Below are 18,158 nucleotides of genomic sequence, written 5' to 3'. Positions count from 1 at the left end.
TCCATCATAATACTGCCCTTGGTCCTTTGTCAGTACTGCCTTTGGTCTTTTGTCAGAGATCAGCTGACTATATTTGCATGAGTCTATTTCTTTTTTTGAGACAAGGTCTTTCTCTGTTGCCCAGGCTGGAGTTCAGTAGTGTGATCATAGCTCATGGCAGCCTTGAACTTCCAGGTTCAAGTAATCCTCCCACCTCAGCCTCCCAAATAGCTAGGACTTCAGGTATGTGCCACCACATTGGCTAATTTTTTTTTTTTTTTTTTTTTTCTGTAGAGACAAGATCTTGCTTTGTTGCCCAGGGAGGTCTCAAACTCCTGGCCTCAAGTAGCCTCCCAAAGATGTGAGCCACTGTGCCCAGCCTGCATAAGTCTATTTCTGGGCTCCATATTCCATTCAGCTGGTCTATTTGTCTATTCTTTCACCAATGCCACATTGTATTGTTTATTATAACTTTATCATAACTCTTGAAGTCAGCTGTGACAGTCCTCCAACTCTGTTCTCTTTAAACATTGTGTTGGCTATTCTGGATCTTTTGCCTTTCCAAGTGAACTTTAGAATCAGTTTGTTGTTATCCACATGATAACTTGCTGGGATTTTTATTGGGATTGTACTAAATCTGTAGATCAAGTTGAGAAGACCTGACATCTTGACAATACTGAGTCATCCTGTGCATGGTCATGGAATATATCTCCATTTATTTAGTAGTCCTTCAATTTCATCAGTTTTGTAGTTTTCCTCAGGCAGTTCTAGATAGATAGATAGATAGATAGATAGATAGATAGATAGATAGATAGATAGATAGATAGATAAGATAGATAGATAGATAAGATAGATAGATAGATAGATAGATAGATAGATAGATAGATAGATAGATAGATATCTCAGTATTTATTGGGGGAATGCTAATATAAGTGGTATTGTGTTTTTAATTTCAAATTTCACTTGTACATTGCTGGCATATTGTAAAGTGCCTGAGTTTTATATATTAATCTTGTATCCCGCAACTTTATTATAACTGTTTACTAGTTCCAGGAGTTTTTCAGTTGATTCCTTCAGATTTTCTATAGACAATCATATCATCTGTGAACAAAGACAATTCTATTTCTCCCTTTCCAATCAGTACACCTTTTATTTCCTTTTCTGCCTTACTGCTAATATTAGCTAGGACTTCCAGTATGATGTTAATCAGTGGTGAGAAAGGACATCCTGATCTTAGCAGGAAAGCTTCTAGTTTCTCATCATTATGATGTTAGCTGTAGGACTTTTGTAGATGTTCCTTATCAAGTTGTAGAAGTTTCCCCTCTATTCTGAGTTGGCTGAGTTACCATAAATGGGTGGTAGACTTTAGGTTATCAGATTTGTGGGCATAGAGTTGTTCATGGTATTCTTGGACTATGTTTTCTTTGTGGTTTTTGTTTGTTTGTTTTTTAATTAAAACACTGAGATTTATTTCACATGTATATTTTTGTCTCCCCACCATTTCCATGTCTGACCACCACTACTACTATGTCCTATCATGACATTCCATACATACTTAAAACCAAGCTAAGGGTGAAGTTGCATCTTTAAAAACTAAACAGGTATTGTGGACAACACATTCTTGGCAATGGAACCTGGACAACACTTATCAAACACGGTAGGGAAAGTTCTCACTCTGCGTTATAAAAAGGACAGCCAGATTTCAACTGTTACAGAAATGAAATAAGATGGAAAATTTTTAACAAATTGCTTAAACTATTTTCTTAAAGAGACTTCCTCCACTGCCAGAGATCTTGAATAGCCTCCTGATCAATCATCCAGAAGCAATTCTTCACATAATTAATGAACGTGGCTTCCACTTTGGGAAGAGAACCACCTTTTTCTATACTTGCTTGCATTTTTGCTTTAATGTCTTCTACAGAACTAGGTCCTTTTGGTGTTTTAGGAGCTTTTTCCTGTTTTTTGAAGGATTCTTGTCCTTTTGATCTTGGTGTTGATGCTTTTGAGTCTTTTCCATTCTGATTTGACTTTTGTGCATTTATGGCTGAAATATCTTGTATAGATTTCTTCACTGGCGCTTTTTCTTCAGCTTCCTCATCATCAAAATCATCATCTTCTTCATCTTCATTAGCAGCAAGTTTTACTTTTTTCTGTGGAACCCTGCTACCACCTCAGGGGCAGACTGCTTTCCAGATATACTTAAGAGTTTCACATCCTCCTCCTCTTCATCTTCTGACTCTGCATCTTCCTCCACAACTACTAAGTGTTGTCCACTAATATGCACTGGCCCTGAACCACACTTCAACCGTAAGAGCACTGGTGGTATGATTTCAAAGCCCCCAAGGGAAACCATTGGCTGTACAGAGATTTTCAAAGTTGCCAGTGTTACTTTAATTGGACTGCCTTCGTAATTCATTGCTTCTGCTTCAATAATGTGCAATTCATCCTTTACACCAGCACCAGCCCCTAAACTGAACGTTCTTAAAGATAACTGGTGCTCATTTTCATCATTATCCACCTTAAAGTGATAATCTTTGTCAGCCTTTAGTTCAACAACCGAAAAGGTAGTTCTAGGGCCTCAGGACTCATGTCCATGTCCATCAAATCTTCCATCGGTGGTGGCACCCACTTAGGTGGGAAAGAAGGTGGGCAGAGATAAATGACCACTACTCAAGAGAACAGCCAAGCAGAACGGAATCACACCAGGATCATGGACTATGGTTTTTTTTTTTTTCCACTACTCAAGAGAACAGCCAAGCAGAACGGAATCACACCAGGATCTCGGACTATGTTTTTTTGTTTTGTTTTGTTTTGTTTTGAGACGGAGTCTTGCTCTGTTGCGCAGGCTGGTGTGCAGTGGCGCGATCTCAGCTCACTGCAAGCTCCACCTCCCGGGTTCATGCCATTCTCCTGCCTCAGCCTCCTGAAGAGCTGGGACTACAGGTGCCTGCCACCACGCCTGGTTTTTTTGTTTTTCTTTTTTTTTTTGTATTTTTAGTAGAGACGGGGTTTCACCATGTTAGCCAGGATGGTCTCAATCTCCTGACCTTGTGATCCACCTGCCTCAGCCTCCCAAAGTGCTGGGATTACAGGCTTGAGCCATCGCGCCCGGCCAACTATGTTTTTAATGTTCGTGGGACCTGTAGTGATATGCCCCCCAACCTTTTTTTTTTTGGACAGAATCTCACTGTGTCACCCAGGCTGGAGTGCAGTGGCACGATCTCAGCTCACTGTAACCTCCACCTCCTGGTTCAAGCAATTCTCCTGCCTCAGCCTCTCAGGTAGCTGGGACTACGCGCATGCGCCACCATGCCCAGCTAATCTTTATGTTTTTAGTAGACACCCGGTTTTGCCAAGTTGACCAGACTGGTCTCGAACTCCTGACCTCAGGTGATCCACCCACCTCAGCCTCCCAAAGTGCTGGGATTACACGTGTGAGCCATGCCCAGCCAGATATGCCCTGTCTCTGATATTAGTAATTTGTGTCTTCTCTCTTATTAGCTTGGCTAGAGGCTTACTGATCTTCTCAGAAATAACTCTTGGTTTCATTAATTTCCTCTATTGATTTCCTGTTTTCAATTGCATGGATTTCTGCTCCAATTTTTATTTCTCCTGCTTACTTTGGATTTAATTATTTTCTAAGTTTCGTATGTGGAAGCTTAGAATACTGATTTTAGATCTTTCTACTTTTCTTCATATATGCAGTCAATGTTATAAATTTGAGTATCTTAACAATTTACCAATTTTTGGCCGGGCGCAGTGGCTCATGCCTATAATCCCAGCACTTTGGGAGGCCGAGGCAGGTGGATCACCTGAGGTCAGGAGTTCGAGACCAGCCTGGTCAACATGGTGAAACCCCATCTCTACTAAAAATACAAAAATTAGCCAGGTGTGGTGGCAGGCGCCTGTAATCCCAACTACTCAGGAGGCTGAGGCAGGAGAATCGCTTGAACCCGGGAGGCGGAGGTTGCAGTGAGCCAAGATCATGCCATCACGCGGCAGCCTGGGGACAACAGCGAGACTTTATCTAAAAAAAGAAAATTACCAATTTTTAAAACTTTTACATGTCTGGCTTATCAGTTATTTCTTTCATAAATTATGACTTTGGTTTTGTATCTAAAAGTCATCACCATACCCAAGGTTGTCTAGATTTTCTGTTGTTATCTTCTGTGGGTTTTAGAGTTTGGCATTCTACATTTAACTGAATGCATACATTAGGAAAGTAGAAAGACAAGCGTTATTTCTGCTACCTCCTACAAATTGAGAAGTTGTATTTTCATTTTCATTTAGATCAAGTTGTTTTAAAATGTATTTTCATATTTTTTCTCTGACCCATGAGTTATTTAGAAATGTGGCATTTAATCTCCAAAGTATTTGGAGATTTCTCCAGCTATCTTTCTGTTATTGATTTCTAGTTTATTTCCATTGTGGTCTGGGGACAGATATTGTGTGATTTATCTTCTTTTACATCTGTTAAGGTTTATTTTCTTTCCCAGATTGTAATCTGTCCTGCTGAATGTTCCATGTGACCCTGAGAAGAGTATGTGTTCTGTTGTTGTTAATGAAGGTGTCTTTTGACGTCCATTATATCCAGTTGGTTGATGGTGTTGCAGAACTCAACTATGTCCTTACTGATTGTTAAAAATCTCTGACCATAATAGTGGATTCATCTATTTCTCCTTGCCATTCTTTCGCTTTCTGACATGTATTTTGACACTCCATGGTTAGGCATCTAAACGTTAAGAGCTAAAACTATACATAAAACTCTTAGAAGAAAGCATATGAGGAAAGCTTCATGGTATTGGATTTGGCAATGATGTCTTAGATGTGACACCAAAAGCACAGGCAACAAAAGCAAAGATAAATTGGACTGTACCAAAATTAAAAGCTCCTATGTATCAAAGGACACAACCAACAGAGTGAAAAGGCAACCCACTATGTCGAAAACATTTGCAAATCATGTATCTGATAAGGGGTAAGATCCAGAATAGATAATAAAGAACTCCCACAACTCAGTAACAACAAAAAATATCTGATTTTAAGAATTAGAAAAGGTCTTAAATAGATATTTCTTCAAAAATGATGTACAATTAGTAAGCACATGTAAAGATGTTCAACATCACTAATCATTACAGAAATGTAAGTCAAAACCACAATGAGATGCCACCTCACACCTACAAAGATTGCTACTATTCAAAAAACAAAGTAATAAGTGTTAACAAGGATGTAGAGAAATCAGAACTTTTGTGCACTGCTGGTAGGAATGTAAAATGGTGCAGCTGCTGTGGAAAACAATGTGGTGAGACTTCAAATAATTAAAAATAGAATTACTATATGATCTAGCAAATGCTATCTGTTAGTGTATACCCAAAAGAATTGAAAGCAGTGACTCCAACAGCTAATTGTACACCTATTCGTAGGAGCATTATTCACCACAGCCAAAAGGTGGAAGCCACTCAAGTGTCTACTGACAGATGAATGGATAAACAAAACACGGTACATACATACAATGGAATATATTCACAGCATAAAAAGGGAAATCTGGCTGGGTGTGGTAGCTCACACCCGTGATCTCAGCACTTTGGGAGGCCACAGTTGGAGGATCACTTACGCTCAAGAGTTCGCAACCAACCTGGGCAACACGGTGAAACCCTGTCTCTACAAAAAATACAAAAATTATTTGGGCATGGTAGTGAGTGTGTGCCTGTAGTTTCAGCTACTTGGGAGGCTGAGGTAGGAGAATCATCTGAGCACAGGGAGGTCAAGGCTGCAGTGAGCCATGATCACACCACTGCACTCCAGCCTGGGTAGCAAGGGAGACCCTGTCTCTAAGGGGAAAAAAAAGAAAATTTGACACATGCTGTAACATGGATAAACCTCAAAGACGTTATGTGAAGTGAAATACGCCAGTCATCAAAGGATAAATACTGTATGATTCCACTTACATGAGGTCTTAGAGTAGTCAAATTTATGGAGATGGAAAGTAGAATGTTGGATGCCAGGGGCTGGAGGGAGAGGGCAATGGGGAATTACTGTTTCATATGAAGAGTTTCTATTTTCAAGATGAGTTCTGGAGATGGATGATAGTGGTGGCTGCACAATAGAAATACTTAATGCCAGTCAACTGTACACTTTAAAATGGTTAAAATGGTAAATGTTATGTTTATGTGTATTTTACAATTTAAAAAACCCTACTTTTTAAAAATAATGCACTGAAACCACCAGCTTTACATTCCTTAGAGCAGTGGTTAACACAGCCATGACTTACGCAGCATTTGCAGTCACCGTTAACCATAAAGACTGCTGTATCTTTGCTCTAGTGTCATGCAATACTCCAACACACCATCTTGAATGGCCCAGACCATCTTCACTGTTAGGAAGGACAGGTCTCATTTCCCTGACAAGCAATCTTCCCATCCCTGTCTCCTGCTGTTTTATTTTTCCTTCTCTCTCCAGTGCATCTTCCTTGGAAAGGAAAAATTCATTAAAAAAAAAAAAAAAAAAATAGACCATGTACAGTGGCTCATGTCTGTAATCCCAGCACTTTGGGAGGCTGAGGCAGGAGGATCCCTTGAGTCCAGGTGTTTGAGACCAGCCTGGGCAACATAGGGAGACCTCATCTCTACAAAAAATAAAAAAGATAACTGGGTATGGTAGTACATGCTGTAGTCCCAGCTACTGGGGAGGCTGAGATGGTTGGAGCACTTGAGCCCAGGAATTTGAGGCTGTAGTGAGCAATGATTGTGCTGCTGCACTCCAGCCCGGGCGACAGAGCAAGACCTGTCTCAAAAACAGCAACAACAACAAAAAACCATTAAGAGAAAAATATAAGTTAATTTGGAATTTTATCACATGAATATCTAAAGTAATTGGCCTGAAATACAGCTAATATGTAGACTAGATCATTCCCTGATGGCCCCAGGATAGCAGAAACACTCATGATCAGAGTACATAATCATAAGTGTATACTACTTTAAGAAAAAAGATCCCATGGTACCTTTACTTATCTTCTGAAGACTAAATAAAATAGTCTTATGACTTTTTTGACTGAAAATTTTTTTTAAGATAACTATAAATAGATTAAAATAATTAAGGTACACACACAGGTATAAGAAATAGTAGAGATTCCTTATACATTTTGTCCAGTTTCCCCCAATGGTAACATTTTGCAGAACTCAAGTATAATCTCACAACCAGGATATTGATACTGATACAACCCACAGATTCCAATTTACTATCTTACCAATACCCATTTGTGTGTTTTTATGTGTGTATTAAGATCTATTATTATTATTTTATTTCCCATTTACATGTGTGTATCTACCCCTGCAAACAAGTTGTTAAATAGTTCCCAAACCACAAGGATCCCTCTTCTTGCCCTTTTATAACTATATACACCTCCTTCCTATCTCTCAACCCCTGGCAACCACTAAATCTGTTCTCAATTTCTTAATTCTGTAACTTCAAAAATGTTATGTAAATGGAATCATACAGTAATGTATTGGGATTGTCTTTTTTGCTCAGACTATTTCCCTGAAGAGTCATCCAAGTTCATCCAAGTTTCAAAACTTTGTTCCTTTTTATTGCTGAGTGGTATTCCATGGCATGGATGTACCAGCATTTGTTTAACCATTCATCTACTGAAGGACATCTGGGCTGATTCCAGCATTTGGCATTAGAAATGAGGCTATTATGAACATTCATGTACAGGTTTGTCAACTATTCCTAAGACTTTTAAATTTCATTTCAGTAACTGTGATTTTGAAAACTTTGCAAGGAATATCTGATGATTACTCATTAAAACAGAAAAAAAAAATATTCCTTTTTTTTTTTTTTACTACCTTGTACAACAAAGAATACAGTACTGGTTTTTAAGTATGGAGAAAGGTTTAATATTTAAATAATATAGCCTTAATAAAATAAATATACTCACCAATAAAAGCACTATCAGATTCCAATAATGAGTTTTTCAAGAAATCACTAGTGTCATCTCTGGGCTAAAAGAAACATGTTTCAATGACTATTTTTATTAGTTTTGTGTGGAAAAACAACAAATTTGTACTAAGAAGAGGCACAAGTTTCCACATTGTTCTCCCTAAAAGCAGAAGAGGATGGGGAGAGGTAGGACTGACAACATTCCAATGCTCAGAAAATACTGGAAAAACTTAACACACACAATTCCTATAAAGACGGTGATAGCAACACAGGACAGCATCTCTCCAGGCTACAGATTCTACAAGCTCACACATTTATTCCCTAACTCCACTCCTTCCTGCCCCTTTATGGTTGAAGTCAAATAAAAGGATCACATTATGACTGATGAAAAATATAATAGAGTATGAAGCAAAGACCCCAATTAAACATTAAGTTTTTAAGCCACTGCCAAGATTCATTCATTTGAATTTCCATAAACCTGTATAGCCCACTTACTATTTCTTTCATGCTAGGAACTGGGGATACAAAGATGAATTAAGAGTTTCTGCTCTGGAGTAGATCACAGTGTCATGGGAGAGAGGGGGGTATACTCTCAGACTATGACAGCCCTATGTGACAGCAATTGTCACAATGATGCAGCACAGATACAGTGGAGCACATATTATAGTAAGGAAAAAAATGCTAAGATTGGGCTTATTATAATGAGCTCCAAAATGAGAGAAAACTTAAATTTACATATAGAGAATTTTGCAGTACAGAATAATCATCACCAACATGTCAGAAGGAACCTAAAGTCATCCAACTCCACCTACCTGCACCTTCTTAGCAGATTTCTGGGCTTCATTAAGACACTCCAGCAAAGAGCTGTCCATTAATTTTTAAGGCAATGAATTACACTGATGCACTGCATTCATTATCAGAAAGTGAGCTTGTCTCTTGCCTAAATTACTGCAATAGCCTCCTGCCCCACTCAGTCTAAATGCACAGCAGTAAGTGGATCAAGTAAAAACCTCAAGCAGATCATGTCACTCCTCCACTTAAATACCTTGGCAGCTTCTCATCACATGCACAAGTGTCAAAGGCAAAGCCCCAGAATGGCCCCCAAGGCCCTGCTGCCTCACCTCGTCACCCCCTGCCCCATGTGTCCAACTGGCCCTTGCTCATGGCTCTCCCACTGCTCCTTACATGCACTAGGCCAGCACCCACAGGGGCCTCTTCCTGGAATGTTCTTCCTCCAGAAGTTCCCCCACATTTTCCATGGACACCTCCCTGGTGTCCTTACTCAAATGTTACCTACCCAGTGAGCCCCCATGCCCACTGTATTTCCAACTATAAACCCTCCCACCCAGGATGCTCCAGCTGCCTTCTCTGCTGTTGTCTTCTCCACAGCACCATGATTCAACAAACTATTGATTTATTTGATTACTGTCTCTCCCTCCTTCTGCAATGTAAGCTGTCAGAGGGCAGGGATTTTTGTCCCTTTTGTTTACTCCTATACCCCGGCACCTAGAACAGTTTCTGGTCCATAGGAAATAATAAATATTTGTTGATTGAAAAGAGCTCATCCTGTCCCTTTATTCAGTCTTGCACAAAAAGTGCCCCCCTTAGGATACAGGTGGGTGTTATCATTCTCTGTTCTCTTCCTTTGCTTATTTTCTTTGTAGACCTCAACACTATTTCCATAACAGACTCCCACTCCCACTACTGCTCATGCTAATGACAGCAAACACTCACACTGCACTCATCATGGGCCAGGCCTGCTGTAAGGGCTTTTAATATATTATCTCAGTTCTAACAACAGCACTTGAGCTATTTTTATTTATTTAATAAACACTTATAAAAACTTATATGCCAGGCCTGTTTCTAAGTACCTTGCAAATATTAATTTAAGTACTATTATCCTCATTTTACAGATTAGGAAGCTGAGGCATAAAGAGATTAAATAACTTGCCCTAAGTCACACAGCTAAAAATAGACTAACTGGAACAGCCTAGTGCTAGAATCTTGTTCTTAGCCATTATAATATGTTTTCTCTATATATTATACTAACACTTCTCAAGCTATCCACTTTACTGATAAGACTTACATTCTTAATTCAGTATTCCTGAATAATTCAAAATTTGAATTACTTGATCATCATATGCTTATAGATTTTTAATCCCCCAAAAACTAACTTGAAAAATTATAACTGGTTGCTTACCATTCTTTGCTCTCGTACTTTAGCACTTGGGATGGCATCTAAGTCAACTGTAAGTCAATGAAGAACAAAAGCAAATTAAAAGGTCAGAAATTGCTTACTATATAAAATTAAATTTTAGAATATCTTTTTGACTAGCTCTCTACTGGAAATTACTTTTCAACTATCACACTTCAGAATATTTTAAAGATATCACTTATTAATAAACACAGCCCTGCATCCATTCTAGCTGCATAAAATTCTCCCATTCACATGAATGAACATAACAAGTAAAATCATTGCAAACGTAAAACTAATGCCAACAGAAAAAGAAAATGATCAATGCAGGATCCTTCACCATCTTGTCAGATTTCTACAGTCTGTAGAAAGTTGTTGCATGGAGTTAAATAGGGGCTCCCTCACATGGAACTGAAATAAGCTCAATTCCAGGCACTTAGTTCCCGAAGCAAAGATCTTGGATCAGGTATCCCAAAGCCTCTTCAATATGACCAGACTTCCTATGTGTTCCTGTGAATAGCACATTTTGCCCTTTTTAGATACTGCCTTTGAGAATAAACAAGTTGCCAATGATAGCCTGTATTCCTTTTCCTATATTTTAATAGACATATTTGTGATTGTTTACAGTGAGGCCATATTCTTTTTTATTTATTTATTTTTTTTGAGACGAAGTCTCACTCTGTTGCCCAAGCTGGAGTGCAGTGGCACAATCTCGGCTCTCTGCAACCACCACCTCCCGGGTTCAAGCAATTCTCCTGACTCAGGCTCCAGAGTAGCTAGGACTACAGGCACACGCCACCATGCCCAGCTAATTTTTGTATTTTTAGTAGAGACGGGGGTTTCACTATGTTGGCCAGACTAGTCTTGAACTCCTGACCTCATGATCTGCCCACTTCGGCCTCCCAAAGTGCTGGGATTACGGGCGTGAGCCGCCACACCCAGCCAGTGAGATCATATTCTTATGAATTAGGTCATCATAGTGTCTACTGGCAGTTGGGGGGTGGCTACTGTGGGAGATAGATACCTTCAGTGCCAAAATGTACCTGTATCCACCTGGGGACTACTTTTGGGCTAATCAGTCTAAGATGCCAAAATCCCACAAGATCAGACCTTCATTTTGAGACTAAAGAAAAATGCCACCAGACTGGGTACAAAGGTTAAAGAATGTACTTGCTTCTCTCCTCTCTCCAGGTGATACACCTACTGCTTATCCTAGAATTAGGCTTATTCTGTCACAGGGCTATGAGGCTGTTATTAAAAATTCTGTACCAGATGAAGGGGAGACTATCCCTATGCATATGTTTATTGAAGTCTTGACCTATGATCTGGGCCTAAAGTGCTGCATCACTTACTCCTGTGATGCTCTCTCATGAAGTCAGAAAAGCTTCCTCAGATTCTGCGAGTCAGACCAGCCTCCCAAGATAGGGTCTTAAATTTTCTTAAAAATAACTGGCAGGAGCATCCCTTCCATTCTTGTTATCTGATTGTTGTGTTTTCATTACTCATTGTCCATGGTTAACCTCGATGGCCTGAAAGCTGGTGAAATACAGATGGGAAGGCCATGCAGTACACCTGGCTATCATCAGGCCCCATCAGTGCTCTCTGAGACAACTAGCCCCACTCTGCTTCTAGGTACCCACCCACCCCAACCCAACGACATCCTGGATTTCTTCTGTGCAATATTCATCACAGTTACACTTCTTTAGCATCTAACTTCTCCAACAAAATATAACCTCCTCAAGAGCAGCAGCATATGTCATTCATCACCATATCCCTGGATACAGGCCAGTACCTGCGCTCCTAGTAACCACTAAGTATCTTTCAATTGGTTGATTATACGAAAACATATTCATAGTCCAGTCTGATGCTTTGCACATTTTACGCCACATCAAAACTTAAACACACTCACACCACAGTAGACAAATGCCTGACATGGCACAGTAGACAAATGCCTGACACATCATGACAGGGCACTGATATGTTTGCCTGGCACTCCTTCCTTTGGTTTCTAGTTCCTAATGCAGATGTCACCTGGCCTGGTCAAAGTATTCAGTCCTCCTGGCTACAGTGAATGGCTAGGCCCCTGTCATGCATGAATACACCACCCTGGTGGAGCCACTCAGAGCCCTTTCTCATACTTCTTTTCTGGTACTACAGACCAAATGGACCCTCCCTTCACAGAGCATGGGGCTGCCAGTGAAGGGAGGATGCCTGGGACTGAAATCAACTGAAGAGATGCAGAAAGCCTACCGAAAAACAGCGTGCTAATACTATTTGACACAGCAATGATTATTTCTTACCTTTGGCATCTTCTTGCATTTTTATTCTGTTCAGCCTCTTCTGCTGCTCTCTTAGCAGGGCTTGCTGCTGAATCTCTAAGGTGTGATGATCTCTTGGAGGATCCGGGTACATAAATTTCAGATCAACTCGTGTTTCTGAATCTGGTATAAAAAATATGTTATATAACTAAGTTAAATGTTGTTTTCAAATGAGATTTTGTAAAACTTCACTATAAGTAACATGAGTAACCTCATTTCAAAATCAAGGAAATGATATAAATAGTGAAACATCACTAAAGTCAAAGGACAGTAAATAGCCACAAAACTAAAGAACATGAAATTAATATTCTTTAATAAGTGCCTTTTCACAAACTTACCAACATAAGGAATACCCCAGAACAAGCAGTGGATGCCGCATTCTCCATCTCTACCTGTCCTAGCCCCGCCAGGATGCCACCCAGAACACAAACTATGTGCAGGTATATCCAAGCAGATGGTCACATGGCTATGACTAAGGCAGCCATGAGACACTGTAACCACGGCTGATCTCTAGAATATACTGGAAACGTGAAAAAATAATGTTACTGGCCAATTAATAGTTTAGTCCTTACAAGTATCATGCAGAAAGCAAGATAAACGTAGACTGGCTGGAACTTGATGAGGAATGCCATTTCTGTTTTTTGTTTGTTTGTTTTTGTTTTTGTTTTTTTTTTGAGATGGAGTCTTGCTCTGTCACCCAGGCTGGAGCGCAGTGGCACGGTCTTGTTCACTGCCAGCTCCACCTCCCAGGCTCACACCATTCTCCTGCCTCAGCCTCCTGAGTAGCTGGGACTATAGGTGCCCGCCACCATGCCTGGCTAATTTTTTGCATTTTTGGTAGAGACGGGGTTTCGCTGTGTTAGCCAGGATGGTCTCGATTTCTTGACCTCGTGATCTGCCCGCCTTGGCCTCCCAAAGTGCTGGGATTACAGGCGTGAGCCACCGCAGCCGGGGATTGCCATTTCTGAAGGAATTTACCTCTGTCACAATTCCATGAATATCCACTAACAAGAATAAATTTTGTTTTGTTTTGTTTTGTTTTGAGACAAAGTATTACTCTGTTACCCAGGCTGGAGTGCAGTAGCATGATCTCAGCTCACTGCAACCTCTACCTCCTGGGTTCAAGCAATTCTCCAGCCTCAGTCTCCCAAGTAGCTGGGACTACAGGTGCCCACCACTATGCCCAGTTAATTTTTTTTTTTGTAGGTTTTAGTAGAGATGGGGTTTCACTATGTTGGCCAGGCTGGTCTTGAACTCCTGACCTTGTGATCCACCTGCCTCGGCCTCTGAAAGTGCTGGGGTTACAGGCACTAGCCACTGCGCCCAGCCAAGAATAAAAATTTTTAAATCGTGAGAAGAAACATACAGTTCATACATATAAAAAGCCTTGAAAATATTATTCCCTTTGACTCACTAATTACACTGCTGGAATATAAATAAATAAGCCTAAATATATATACAGTTTTATGGTCCTAAATATGTATAAAGCTTTATGATCAGAAATTATCAAAAGAACAAAATAGTGAAAATGGCTAATAGCCATTTTCAGAAGTTAACAGAAGTCTCTGGACACATAAACTTGGACTGGTCCCTGGCTTCACTGCTTCCAGACTCATTAAAAAACAATACCAACCACCAGGTCATTGGTGAATGAGGGCAAGATGTAGTAACACAGGGAAATGAATGGCTCAATTCTATGGCTTAAACCTTTTTGGTCTCAAGATCTTTTTTTTACACTCTTAAAAATTGAGGACCCCAAAGAGCTTTACTTATGTATGTGACACACACACACACACACACACACGCGCCATATTAGAAGTTAAAACTAAGAGATTCTTAAAACACAAGAATATACAAGGACACATTCTGCTAGCTTCAAAGAGATGAAATCATCACATGTCATGTAGTCTCTGGCCAATCTGTATACACATGAGAGAATAAGAATGAAAGATACAAATAATGTCTTAGTTTATAATACAAACAGTTTTGACTTCAGATCAAACTTCTCACGAGACCCACTGGATTAACACAATGCCTGGCAGATAGTAAGTAATCAATATATGATAGCATAAAAAATAACTATGGTATATGTAATTGATAATACATGCAAATCTAGGTGAAAAACAATAGAGAAAATTAAATAACACAATTTATCTTTTTTTTCTTTTAATTACGCTCAGAAAGACTAGAAAACATCCAAAATGATAATGGTACTTACATACAGGTAGTTTGACTAAGGTGATTTTTCCTTCTTACTATCTTTCTGTATTTTGAGAATTTGCTACAATAAACAGATATTACTTTCAAAAGGATAAAAAGCTTAAATTCCAGTTTTCTGGCCTAGGTCATATGACCACACATCCCATAATCTGCCCCTTCTGCTCCAACACCTGCTCTGCTGAATATGCCTAAAGGAAAATTACACAACACACATTTTGGTTCCTCCACACATTCTCAATCTCCCAGGCCTCATGTACCTTGGAAATCCCATTTCCCTACTAAACTTTCTCTTCTATTCGTCCTAAGTGGCTACATCAAAGCTTCTCCTAACTCTTCCCTCAAACCCCCTAGATTTCCTCCTGCCTACCCAGGTGCCCTGCTCACTTCAACAATCACTCTCCCTCTCCTAGAGCCTGAACCTCTTTCTCCTGCATAGCTCCTCACATTCACATTCTAAGGACTCTTCCAGCTCCTGATCCCTCCCTCTCCTTCCCCTTCCCTTTCCCAGCCAAGGGTCTTCTAAAAGTCTTATGCCTATTGTTTCCAATATCTTGTTTCCTAGTCAATCCTCATTCCAAAGTTAATCGGCGATCATTCCACTTAAAAAGCTCTAGCTGAGGTCACCAATGACCTCATCCAATTGACATTTTCCAGTATTCATCTTACACGATCCTGTCTCCTTGATACTCGTTCCGCTCAGGTTTCAGAATCCTACATTCTCCTGCTTCTCCTCCAGTCTCTCTGACTTCTCCTCAGTATTTTTCATGAGCTCATCTTTGTCTGTCCATCCTCCATTAAATGCCAAGTTCCATTCTTCATACTAGTCTATGCGATCTCATCCATCCCAGACTTTAACACTATATGCTCTCCAAAAGACAGCAGTTAGTCAAACTAAAGCTTCATCTACCAGACTGGTTAACTGAAGACCTAGAGAATACAGAAGTTTCATTTTAACTTAAAATAGATATCATAGATAAAATTCTACTTTAGAAAAAGGGTACAAAAATCTTTATAGATATTTAAATATGGGTAGAACACTTCTGCTACATCTTTAAAAGAGCAGCAATCTACTCACCTCTATCTTTCAGCTCATTAAAATCATGAATATTCTGAAAAGTGGCAGCGTCTAAGCCCTTAGGTGACTGTCTTCTGACAGGAGCTTGCAACCGATGTCTAGCCATATCAAATATATCCATGGGATTCCTTTCCCTTTTCCTATAGACAAATGACAAATCATAATATGTGCTTTATAGGAAAAATAGGTGAGTTCACATCTAATTCACTGTAAAAGAAATTTGGTCTCTTTCCCCACATCATATTATTAAAGAATTATTCTAGGCCAGGTGCTGTGGCTCACACTTGCAATCCCAGCACTTTGGGAGGCAGAGAGGAGGACTCCTTGAAATGAGGAGTTCAATACCAGCCTGGCCTACAAAGCAAGATCCCCTCACTACAAAAAAAAAAAAAAAATGAGGTCAGGCGTGGTGTCTCATGCCTGCAATCCAGCACTTTGGAGGCCAAGACAGGTGGATCACCTGAGGTCAGGAGTTCAAGACCAGACTGGCCAATGTGGAGAAACCCCGTGTCTACTAAAAATACAAAAATTAGCTGGGTGTGATAGCGCACGCCTGTAGTCCCAGCTACTCGGGAGGCTGAGGCAGCAGAATCACTTGAACCCAGGAGGTGGAGGCTGCAGTGACCTGAGATCACACCACTGCACTCTGGCCTGGGCAACAGAGCAAGATTCCGTCTCAAAAAAAAAAAAAAAAAAAGGTTGGCCGGGCATGGGGGCTCACACCTGTGATCCCAGCACTTTGGGAGGCCAAGGCAGGCAAATCACCTGAGGTCAGCAGTTTGAGACCAGCCTGGCCAAAATGATGAAACCCTGTCTCTACTAAAAATACAAAAATTAGTTGGGCATGATAGTGTGTGCCTGTACTACCACCTACTCAGGAGGCTGACGCATGAGAACTGCTTGAACCAGGGAGGAGGCGGCTGCGGTGAGCCGAGATCACGCCACTGCACTCCAGCTTGGGTAACAGAGCAAGACTCTATCTCAAAAAAAAAAAAAAAAAAAAAGTCAAGCATGATGGTGTGTGCCTGTAGTCCTGGCTACTGCTGAGACAAGAGGATTGATTGAGCCCAGGAGGCCAAGGCTGCAATAAGCTGTGATCATGCCACTGCACTCCAGCCTGGACAACAGAGGGAGACCCTGTCTTTTTTTTTTTTTTTGAGAATGAGTCTTGCTCTGTTGCCAGGCTGGAGTACAGTGGCGTGATCTTGGCTCACTGCAACTTCGCCTCCCAGGTTCAAGCAATTCTCCTTCCTCAGCCTCCTGAATAGCTGGGACTACAGGAGCTGGACCACTAGGCCCAGCTAATTTTTTGGTATTTTTAGTAGACATGGGATTTCACCGTGTTGGCCAAGATGGTCTCTATCTCTTGACCTCGTGATCTCGGCCTCCCAAAGTGCTGGGATTACAGGCATGTGTGAGCCACCGCACCCGGCCCTCCGTCTCTTAAAAAAAAAATTGGCCGGGCATGCTGGCTCACGCCTATAATCCCAGCACTTTGGGAGGCCGAGGTGGGTGGATCACGCGGTCAGGAGATCAACACCACCCTGGCTAACACAGTGAAACCCTGTCTCTACTAAAAAATACAAAAAATTAGCCGGGCGTGGTGGCACACGCCTGTAGTCCCAGCTACTCAGGAGGCTGAGGCAGGAGAATGGCGTGAACCCAGGAGGTGGAGCTTGCAGTGAGCTGAGATCGTGCCAGTGCACTCCAGCCTGGGTGACACAGCAAGACTCCGTCTAAAAAAAATAAAAATTATTCGGATAGCTCTATTATTAGTTCGATTTACCTTAAAATATAGCATATTTATAACGCCATTGAAATTTTTCAAAATCATCAGATGCAAGATACCTTATTACAAGAACAGAATGATTCAGCTTTACTTTAAAATGTTCATGGAAAAAATAAAATGTTCATGGAGTATGAAGATCATAGTCTCTAAGGTCAGAGAAACTGAGATTCAGACCAGCTCTGTTATTTATCAGCAGTTTGACCTCAATTTCATCATGTGTAAAATGCAGATGCCTACCCCTTATAGTCTTATTGTGAACAACAGAATTAAGATAATTTTTTTTTTTTTTTGGAAAGAGTCTTGCTCTCTTGCCCAGGCTGGAGTGCACTGGCACAATCTCAGCTCACTGCAACCTCCACTTCCCAGTTCAAGCAATTCTCCTGCCTCAGCCTCCCAAGTAGCTGGGTCTATACGCACGCATTACCACACCCGGCTTTGGCTTTTTTTTTTTTTTTTTGTATTTTTAGTAGAGACAGGATTTTGCCACATTGGCCACACTGGTCTCGAACTCCTGACATCAGGTTATCTGCCTGCCTCAGCCTCCCAAAGTGCTGGGATTACAGGGGTGAGCCACAATATCGGGTCAGAATTAAGATAAATTTTATACTGTTAAGTACCTAGTATAGTACCTGACATGCATTACATAAT

General features: G+C 40.6%; 1 protein-coding gene and 1 pseudogene across 22 annotated transcripts in view; both read right to left on the bottom strand.

Annotated features, from left to right (window-relative positions):
• Positions 1-18,158, bottom strand: part of CSPP1 (centrosome and spindle pole associated protein 1) — a 137,540-nt gene that overhangs the window by 14,248 nt on the left and 105,134 nt on the right. For 19 of the 22 annotated variants that reach the window (XR_004185841.1, XR_004185843.1, XR_004185842.1 and 16 more), the window contains 4 exons: positions 15,722-15,861; positions 12,409-12,549; positions 10,115-10,161; positions 7,913-7,976 (listed from right to left, as the gene is read on the bottom strand). Coding sequence is in view for 18 of the 22 variants with exons in the window: in XM_031669606.1 (XP_031525466.1) it covers positions 7,913-7,976; positions 10,115-10,161; positions 12,409-12,549; positions 15,722-15,861 (392 nt within the window). In the remaining 4 variants the exon portion in view is untranslated. Of the gene's footprint in view, positions 1-7,912; positions 7,977-10,114; positions 10,162-12,408; positions 12,550-13,684; positions 15,574-15,721; positions 15,862-18,158 lie in introns of those variants that run through there. The other 3 variants (XR_004185844.1, XM_031669615.1, XM_031669618.1) reach the window with 2 other exon arrangements.
• LOC101004223 lies at positions 328-2,847 on the bottom strand (annotated as a pseudogene).

Source organism: Papio anubis, chromosome 8 (genome assembly GCF_008728515.1).
Source record: "Papio anubis isolate 15944 chromosome 8, Panubis1.0, whole genome shotgun sequence".
NCBI classification, from domain to species: Eukaryota; Metazoa; Chordata; class Mammalia; order Primates; family Cercopithecidae; genus Papio; species Papio anubis.
The sequence above is the reverse complement of the archived record's forward strand: the minus strand, read 5'-3'. Positions and strand labels throughout refer to the sequence as shown.